At 38.7% G+C, this 10,585-nt stretch overlaps 1 protein-coding gene across 1 annotated transcript; it reads right to left on the minus strand.

Annotated features, from left to right (window-relative positions):
* Positions 1-7,109: 7,109 nt before the first annotated feature.
* LOC130176566 (E3 ubiquitin-protein ligase TRIM11-like) lies at positions 7,110-9,797 on the minus strand. Its single transcript, XM_056387722.1, has 2 exons — positions 9,423-9,797; positions 7,110-8,607 (listed from the first exon to the last, which is right to left on the minus strand). The coding sequence occupies exon 2, from the start codon at positions 8,602-8,604 to the stop codon at positions 7,516-7,518; it is 1,089 nt and encodes a 362-aa protein (XP_056243697.1). The 5' UTR covers positions 8,605-8,607; positions 9,423-9,797; the 3' UTR covers positions 7,110-7,515.
* Between the last annotated feature and the right edge of the window lie 788 nt (positions 9,798-10,585).

Raw genomic sequence — 10,585 nt, forward strand, 5'->3', positions numbered from 1 at the left:
CTGTCTCTGCTCTCTGCTTATCTGCTCGGCTTTATGGCTGCAGTGGACTTTTCCCCGTCATAAAAACACAACAAACACGTCTATTTGCTGGGATGTCATATAAGTTTTTTTTAATTTTATTTTGTCACCAACTGTTTTAACTTCATTTTAATTAGTTTAACTTGAGACATAAGACTGTTACACGAATACACACATACAGAAGTGGGAAGAACTAATGATAGCATTACTTAAGTTTTATATCATTTAAAGCCTCCATATCATATAATATAATTACAGAAAGGACACTCACCAAGCACTTTATTAGGAACATGTGCACATCCGCTTAATCATGTAATTATCCAGTGGATAAAAACAAGGAGGCACAGGTCAAGAGCTTCAGTTCATGTTCACATCAAACCATCAGAATGAGAAAACAATGTGATCTCAGTGACTTTAGCGTGTCTGGTTTGAAGTGAGCAGCAGTTCTGTGGAGGAAACACCTTGTTGATGAAACACGAGAGAGTTCAGAGGAGAACGGACAGACTGATTGGAGCTGACAGAAAAGGCTGCGGTCACTCAGATAACCACTCTCTACAACTGTGGTGCAGAAAGGCTTTTCAAAGTGAACAACACATCCAACCTAGAGGTGGACGGACTAAAACAGCAGAGGACCAAGTTCAGGTTCAACTTCCTGTCACAATGAACAGAAACCTGAGACTACAGTGGACTTAGACTCAACAACACTGGACTTCCTGGACGCTCTCTGTAACCGACCATGATGCAGGTTCTTCTGCCAAATGAGCTTGAAGTTTCATTATCTTGCTCTGTTTGGTCACTGTCATCCCTGTCTCTGTCCACTTCTTCTCCAGTAGCTACCTGCGTGTTTGCATGGCTAATAGAGGGCAACGCTTCTACGCTATCATCCCTGTTAGCTAGCTCGACATCCGCTGTTGGAATCAATGTAGCTGTAAAAAAAAACTACTTCGTTTTTTAGTTTTTCTGAAAAAACTACTGATAATAGACATTTTTTTTACTGTGTACGCTTATTTTTCTTCCCTTTTTTATCTTTCTACAACCTCACTGATATCAGGCGTGGCTCGTCCAATGAGAGAGATTAATCCGCTAGAAAACATAGAACTATAAAATTAAGCAATTATTTATTCTGAATATCAGCACAGCTGTGATTCGGTCATAAGTACGATGCCGCAGGACGAGTACCGAAGACAATCAAACTGGAACTAACTGTTGTATAATAAAGTTTTAATTGATTATTGTTTGTTAACTAGAATATTTCATGTCTCCTCTGTCCGACCATCACAGAGGCCCCTTTTTGCTCATGGTGGATCCGGCCAAGGGTCAGAATTTGGCTTCTACAGCATGAACCCATGAACCCAACCTGACTTGTGTCAACAGTCCAGGCAGCTGGTGTTGCTGTAATGGGGTGGTGGTTGTTTTCTCTGCACATTTCAGGCCCTTTAGTACAAACCAATCATCATTTGAATGCCACAGCATTTGAATCTATTATTGCTGACCATGTGTGTCCTTTTATGGCGTCAGTTTACCATCTTCTAATGGCTACGTCCAGCAGGATAATGCACCGCATACTTTATTTATATAGAACTTCTCTTAACAAAGTTCTTTACCACCGAAATAAAACCAGACAAATAAACGTCGACCTACGTCAGACAAGGAGAGATAAGTTGAGGAGTTAGCATGTCTGAGTTCTACATACAAGGAGCTCCATATAGGGTTGTGCCCAGTTTCGCAACCTGAATCTGGCCCATATACAACATGACTGTCAGATGCTACTTCCACATCTGGACCAACTCTGGCGCACACACAGAAAACTGGCAGTCTGGAGGATAACTGCAGGATTCTGCCCAGCTGTGGAAGTATGTGGGCCAGACTCGGGCCGAATCTCCAGGCATATGTTGGGTAAGATTAATTTTGCTATCTGCAACTTGTCTTTACTGGGTGTAAATATTTATAAACTTATCTCTATGGAAGAACTGGTTTCTGTGGTGCAACCTGTTTTAATGTGGATGAAGAGGATGAACCCTTTAGATTTGAATGACCCTATGATCTTTCATCCAGCGCCACCTTCAGGGCAAATGTTGTTTTTAGCTTTCTAGACTCATTTCATTCTCAGTCTTTCACTGAGATCGATAACTCATTATAACAGTCCTTGTTAATATCCACTAATCAAACACAGTAAACACCTTCATGAAACTTCTTTTAATAACAAAGATATCCACATGTTTCCATATTAAATATGATAACAGCTTCATATAAAGCGCTTTATTCAGAACATCAGTAACATGTTTATCTCTCTCTCTCTCTCTCTGCTGTGTGCTGTTTAAAGGTCGGTCGGCCAGTTGTTGTAGACGGACGGACACATGTACTGTTTCAGCAGCAGGTTCACCCTCTCCATGTCTCCTCCCACCCCGCTGTGGACAAAAAAAACACAAATATGTGGGTGCTTCTTCCTGCATTTGCAAATAAGCAAACAAAATTAAATATTATATTTATATTATAAAGGATTTTTTTATTGGGATATCCAAATTAATTGTCTAAAAATCATTTCATGCACTAATTCCACTTAAATATTTCTACAGACACCTGATACTTAATGATAAACAAATATCGTATTTGCTCCTTTACCTGTGATTGATGTATTGATATATTCTTTTTAGGAGAATACTGATTATAACTGATAACATACATTAATGTAATACATTAAAACACCATTTTTTCTCACTGGAAAAACATGTAAAGAAGATTTCAGTGTTTCTACAGCCCTGAGTAACGCCTGCAGGCACAACAACCACTCATCGGAGGCTAGAGCTGTAGCCCTGAGGCGAAACCCAGGGCCACACAAGCCTCCTCATCACATTTTGCTTGTAAAGTGTATTTCTTGAAAGCGTCCTGGGTAACATTTCTCTCACACCTCCTCTTGACGCCCTGCATGCGGCGCAGGAAGGCACACATGGAGCTGTGTTTGGCCTTCGATCGCAGGAACTCTGCGTATCTGTTGGAGAACTCGATGTCTCCCAGCTGCCTCCTGCGGTCCAGACCTGCAGACAGCAGCTGCCTGAAACACAGTCACATCTGTTTGTTCAAACTTTCTATTAAGTTTATAAAACTTCTGCGCAACAGACGTGGCCAGAAGTGACGATTATGGGATGATGCTAAATGTTTTCTGTGGGTTCGTCACCACCTGAGACATTGTTTCTATAATAATATTGATTATATTAGCTTTTAGAGACAATTTAAAGCTCTATGGGGAAGTGAAGATTCTTCTCTTTGCCAACAAGTTGATTTATTTACTTATTTATCTGTTTTTGTGAAGATTTACCTGAGTCTGGCCTCCAGCAGAGTGTCTGCAGAGTTCATACCTGACAGAGACCATGGTGCGTTCAGGTGTCTGATCTCAGTCAGGAAACTCTCCGCTTCATCTTCGTCCCTGAGGTCACAGGAGAGGAAGATTCAGAGCATTCAAAGGCAAGGCAGGTTTCTTTGTTTAGCAACATAATGCATTAAAACATGAAGAAAAGTAAGAAGAACAAAAAAACATCAAAATGTAAATTAAAAGAATACAAACCATTTTAAGGGAGATTGAAAAAGTTAAGATTTGAGACATAAATACAGGAAAGGAAGACAATATCAGCTAAAGGGAAACTCCTCTCTCTCCAGAGGAGAACAAAGAGGATTTCTCTGTAACATGCAGAAGAAATTTTACACCAAACTAGATGATAAAATCTTTCCTACATTTTTTAATTTTTTAATTTTTTCAAATTAAATTTTTGCTCTTAAATAAAATGTGTAAGTTGAGTGTGTTTCACATGTTAAGAGGAATCGTGAAGTGAGTTCTTCGGCAGATGTTTGACTGGTTTGCAGTTTTTTCCCGACATAAATGAGACTCTTCAGCAGCATCTGTGAGGTTTGTTCAGGTGATCGTTTACCTGACAGGAAGTGACGTGGTGAGGTGGAGGAGGGCCAACAGCAGGAACACCTGAGTCACACTGATGGACGCCATGATGAGGATGATGAAGATAAGGATTTCCTGAGGAGACAAGATGATTTTTCTTCTTCACTGACGGTAAATCTCACTGCTACAACACGAAGATGACATTTCAGACAACAGTGTTTTTCTTTGTTCTGCTTCAACATGACGCTGCGTCTGTTCACAAATCAGCTCCATAAGAAAAGGTTTTCCCACAGGACGCGTCTGTTTGTACCTGTGATCTCAGCAGCTGGGCAGCTCAGGTACGCTGGTGTGAAAAACAAATATTTCTCTTGGGAAGATGGTGTTAACGACCGTTTCTTATTGTGTAATTAAAGACGGAAAAGGGGAGAACAGCCACACATTATATATTACACCTTCTCAGTACTTCAGTTTTGCACAATATTAAAGAAAATAATATTTTATAGTGACAATGTATTTCTCCTTTCCACTAATATACTTATTTCTTATTCCCTTGTTCCCCATAGTCTTATAACTATTTTATTAGTACCTCATTTAGGCAAAATAAGTTGCACTGTTAAGTTCAAGACGTATTGGCCCACAGAGTGTTACTTAAATTTAAAACAATCAGAACCAGTGATCGTTATTTCTTTAAGGAAAATTCAAATATAACCACACATTTTTTATATATATCTTCATCCACTTGCAGCATTTCTAATGAATTTTGAGAATTTAGTCTCAGGCCCTCCAGCAAAAATATGTGACAGTCTTCCTTTCATTGTTTGCATCAAAACTTTTGCATTATTGTATTTTTATTTATAAATCTACTGTAAATAAGAGACACGTGTAACCTTGTTACGTAACAACAAATATAGTCACTGATTTGTGTCTCCAACACTAACAGGTAGCAGTAATAACAGACATCACATGCTGATTTTCATTCAAATATAAATAAAAACAGGTCACTGTTTGACGAGTTTGCATATTTAAGTCTTGTATTAAAACTCATGTAATTAGTCGATCAATTGATTTTTCTTGCAAATTCATTTGCAAAAATATTCATTTTTAGTCACAGCAAGCAGCTTCTTGAATGTGAGGATTTTTCTCTGTTTTCCTGTCAGTAACTGACTGTCTTGACGTCACCATTTAATTTTTTTTTAAAACATTTTATCGACAGAAGTATTAATTGATTAATTGAGAAAAAAATAGACAGCTTAACTGATAATGAAAAATAATTGTGTAAAAGTTAAATAATTACTTAATTATTTGCAGTATAATGAGCAACTGTTAGCAATAGATAAAAAACAACAGGTTTTATTCTTTAAAGCAAAAAATAAATTGATTAACAAATTAAATAATAATAATAGTAATAATAATCTCCACTGTGCCTGTATAACTTCGTTGGCTCTTCACTGAAAACGAATGCAAGTTGGTCAAAACAGAATTTTTTGACGATGCTGAAATGAACAAATGTTGTTTCCAGCATGAAGACACTCACCTGGACAGATCCTGCACAGAGACCAGATAAAACCAGATCACACCTGCAGACTGGGTGTCAGGGTGCGGGCGGCCTCCTTTTGTACCCCCCCTCCGACAGACCTCCCCCTGACTTTATTGGTCTGATTATTTACCGTGTCAACACGCTGAGTTTGGAGTCAGGTTTTCCAGACGCTGTGTCATTTTGGTAACTTCCTGAAGTCTTAATGAAATTATTGGCTCTGACTTCCTTAATGAGCTCTAATCACCTGTGAGAGCCTCCTGTTGTTTGCTCACATGAAATCAATGCGACATTAGTGCAGAGTATTGATCCTCAAGCTAACCAGTATATTGTTTTATTGCTGTGATTTGTGTTTCTGTTTGTTCCATCATGACTGTTCTCAGCAGAGAATTTGAACTTTATTGGAGGGTGTTTGCTTTTTTTTGGGTTCAGACTTAACATTTAACTGAACTCATACTTTGCCCTCTGCGCTTTTTTTGTGTCCGAGCCTCTTCTATATTAACTCTGATGACTGTAAGTGTGTTTCCATCCACCCGCTTACATGTACATGTTCAATTAGTGCATCAAAACCCTGAGTGAAAATGCTAGAAATGAATAAAAGAAAAGGCCACTCGGAACAGTGTCAGATTACATTTGTCATAATTGCTGTGTTAAGTCTTGAGTAATGGCTAAAAATTGTTTTCTGATGTCACTGTGACCTTGAGCTTTGACCTTTGACCCCCAAAGGCTAATCAGTTCATCCTTGAGTCCCAGTGAATGACAGCACCAAATTTGAAGAAATTCCCTCAAGGTGTTATGGCGATATTGTGTTCACAGGGCTAAAACTGTGTTTTGTGAGGTTACCATGACCTTGAACTTTGACCTTTGAACCTCAAAATCTAATGCGTTCATCCTTCAGTCCTAGTGAATGTTTGTGCCAAATTTGAAGAAGTTCCATCAAGGTGTTACTGTGATATCGTGTCCACAAGAATGAGACGCATGTACGTAAGTTCAGCCAGAAATCACACAAATGTCCAATAGGATGAACTGATGACATTTTATATCAAAAAGGTCAAAGGTCAACTTCACTGTGACATCATAATGTTCTGCAAAAACACTGTAACTGAGGAAGTGACTGGTAATATTTGTTGTGTGAAAAGTATGATTGACTAAAAATAAGTAAGTTTAAATTTGACCAAGAATAAATAAATCAATGGAATTAAAGGCAATAATTAAATAAAGATTACGATTTTCTTTTTCCCTCATTTTTTCCATTTATTTATCAGTTTAATTATCCTGTGTCACCTTTAGGTCATCATAATGATGCATATAACCTGTGTGGACGTTTACAACCAGCTTATGTGTCAGTGTCTGTGTGTTTCTACCTGTTTTCCCGCTGCAGGCGACGGACGCCACCAGGACGGTGGCGGCGCAGTACAGACAGATGACCACTAGATGGCAGAAGAGGATCTACTCATCAGGTCAGCAGATTAGTTCCTATATTTACATCAGTGTCACAAATAATAAACCATAAATTTGGAAATTTGAATTAATCATTAAAATGAAATGATATGGAAAATATAGTTAACTTATAAGTGTTTAAATTTAGTTGTAATCATGTTGCAACTAGTTTACAATGTCAATGAAATAACAATAAAATGAAGGCACTGGGAGAACTTCTGTGTTTACTGCTTTTTCCTCCTTTTTTTAACCTTTATTTTAATTCAGAAACACATTGAGGTACAGACCTCATTTACAGTAAAAATTCAAGGCACCAACAATCAGCTAGAAGAAGAACATCTGGATGTGAAATCAGGTGACTTTAAGGATTTTAAATGCCCTAAGGATAAAAATAATGTAAGCTTTAGATTGTTCTGCATGTTCCAGGTACAAAGTGAGAATATAGGTTTTTTGCAAGTTAAAAAAAACAGCTGCCACTTGCAATGTAATCCAATCATTTGAGCATTTTAAAAATCACTTTTGAAAAGCATGAATTTAGTTTTATCTGCATTAAGAACTGATTTATTTTTACTGAGTGAAACCTCAGTAAAGGAATGAATCTTTTCTTCTCATTGAGGGATGACAGGAGAGATGATCAGATCATCATTATAAAAGGGTTGGAAGTACGGGTAGAGTTTCTCAGTGAAGGAGCAGCCAGTGAAGGAGTGAAGGAGAGCTGCAGTGTTGACGTCATAAAAGGAGACCAGACCTTCGTCATAATCAACGAACACCCCCACCTTCTCAGATTTGATTTTAGAGAGGGTTTGACTACAGAGTCTGCAACATTGAAGTAAGCTCTTTCATTGAACAACCTCATCATCCAGGCTCCACCCTGAATGGTTTCCAAAGAGCTGCTCGTTCTGTCGATCGACTCTCTGACCACCCCGAGCCCACCCCGATCTTTAATATCAACCTCGTAGTAAAATCTGCCTTTGGAGAAACTCTGCTTCCCCAAGACACAGGGCCAATCAGTAAATCTCTTCGGGTTGTGTGGGAGATCATTCATTACATCACCATGTTTGACTTGTTTCAGATCATCAGACAGGATGAGCCTGGGATGTGCTGTATCAGGATCGAGTGTCACGTCCACTGCGTAATCCTGGACCCTCATTAGCTCTGCTTTGTGCAGCAGCTTCTTCATCTCTTTACCGAGTGTCTCCTTCAGTTGAGCCTCAGAGTGCAGCTTCACCTCCATCTTCCTCTGCTTCAACTCAGAGATTTCTTCTTCCAGCACTTCGATGAAGCTTTCAGCCTGTGTCTCTGTTGCTCTTCTCTTCTCTTTGATCATCTTGATGAGTTTGGCCTCACTTCTCTCAATAGACTCCTTCAGAGCGGTGAAGACCTCAACAGCGTCTGCTATTTCTCCATCTGCAACTTCGTTACTGAGCTCCACCGAGTGTTTGATCAAGTGAAGCTTCAGTTGATTCTTCTGGATCATCTGCTGAAGTTCAGCCTCTGTACTCACCAGCTTGGGCTCCTTTTCTCCGAATTCTTTTTTCGGGGAAACGTCATGTGTCTTGTGGTCTAAAACCACCTGCAGCATGCAGGCACACACCAGGAACACCAGGCAGAACATCAGGGCCATCAGTCTGGTTCCAGGGCAGACGTCACTTTGAGCCTTTCTCTCAGAGCTGCTGAAGTTGGTTCTGTGATCCTCAGTCAGCAGACCGCTGCCAGTAGACATGATCTACACAGTTAAAACAAAGATTAAGTGTGAGAAGACAAAACTGCATTTACATAACCTTTTATTATTTGTTTAAAATTAAAACTATGATTACCCTATGATGCAGATACATTGCACTTAAACATAATCTCAGATAGCAAAATTAAACTTCTGGTCCAACATGTGCATGATGGGTCCCCGGCCCACATCTGCCCCCTCTACCTCCACATCTGGACAGATTCTGGCTGTTATCCTCTGGTATTGACTGACAGCTGGAAGATTTTCTGTTTGTGCACCTGAATTGGTCCAGATGTGGAAGTAACATCTAACAATCATGCTGTATATGGGCCACAGAACCAGGCGTATACTGGAAGTATGGGCCAGATGAGGAAGGACTGACTGACAACATTGTGAATAAGGAGCTACTTTAATTCTATATTATTTGGAAATCAATGTTTGGCTATATCACCTGTAAACAAACCCTCAAGTTTTGTATTCTTTTATAATGACATTTTTAATTTACATAATGACGTATATTTCTATGCTTCATCTTTTCAGTCAGCAGCTCATCTGTTTTCACAATCTTTAGGTCAAAGACGGCAAAAAATGTGACAAATAAGAACCATGACCTTAATATTCAAATAAACAATATTATAATTCCTACACTATCTTATGAAAGTTTTGGGTGTGTATCTGTGAGCTTTTTCAAATATGTGCCATGCACCTTTTTCCACACATTTCCTCATTCAACATTGACACTGCTTCAATTGCTTTTCAAGGGAAAACAGGGAAACTGGAAGTAAATGTAATAAAAAGAGCCTTAACTTAGCTGTACTCACCAGTGTTTGGCAGAGACTGTGTCGATGAGAGAAAAGTTGAGAAACCTCAAGTTCAGTTTTTCTTCAGAGAGAATCAGTCAGACTCGTCTGCTGCTCTGCTGGTGCTCTGTCTAACTTTCAGTTTCATTTATTGAATATTGTTGCTCCTCATACCTGAAGCTGTGTGGGTGAGGCTTTTCAGGCTTTTCAGGGCTGGACTTTATTATAGTGCCAGAGTGCAAGTGACACAAGACTAACTAAATCTAAGTCAGTCTGAACTCTAACCCGATTAAATCGTGTTGGGCCTTTAGGTAACAATTTTGAAAATCAATTTATAATTTAAGCTTTTTTTTTTTTAAACTAAAAATGCAAAAAAAAAAAACCCTAAACAAAACAAACAAAACAAACAAAACAAGTCCTCCAACATAAACAGCCATACAGGTTCCATGTGAACCTTGGTTGACTGTACGGAGAACGGCGTGCCGATCGTAGCCATGGTTACGATGGCTTGGTTAGGTTTAGATTCAGATTGCCAGATTGTGAATTGGGTTAAAATAAGTACTTCCTCAACATTATGTGACCTTGTTGTCATGGTTACAATAATACCAACGTGGTTAACTTTGTTTGATGCTCATGGATAATAGAAAACAACACAAACTGCTGGTTTTACATGGGAATCGAACTCTAATCTACTGCATCATATTCTTGTCTTTTTATGCTGCATCACTGTACTTCTCCCTTTGCTCCTGTCATAATTACGATGACCAATAGATGTCGCCTAGCAACAAAACGTAATTATGGGTTTTTTTTACCTGCTGCAAAAACGACCTATAGGTCTCTTTTTTTTTTTTTTTTTTTTTTAACAGGCGTCTCCTTTCCTTCCATTTTTTATTGACTGAAAAATCGATCAGTTATTCCAAGAAAGGAATTGACAGATGTATTGATAAGTAAATAATTGTTGGTTGCAGCCAGACACTTCTGTGATGGAATAATTCGACCTTGCCTGAGGTTTTGTGTGTTAATTACTTGGAAAGACTTGGAACTTTACAGCAAATTAACTAAATATAAACTAAAACAGTCAAAGTTGATATTTTACCTCAGTGGTGCACTGGTGCAAAATGTAAAGGGAATTGAAATTTCTAGCGAGCTAAGTTAGCTAGCTTAATTAGCTTATTAGCAACAGT

The sequence above is a fragment of the Seriola aureovittata genome, chromosome 10, assembly GCF_021018895.1.
Source record: "Seriola aureovittata isolate HTS-2021-v1 ecotype China chromosome 10, ASM2101889v1, whole genome shotgun sequence".
Lineage (NCBI taxonomy): Eukaryota > Metazoa > Chordata > Actinopteri > Carangiformes > Carangidae > Seriola > Seriola aureovittata.

Coding starts and splice junctions, on each gene's coding strand:
- LOC130176566 (XM_056387722.1), bottom strand. CDS start 8,604: ATGTCTACTGGCAGCGGTCTGCTGACTGAGGATCACAGAACCAACTTC.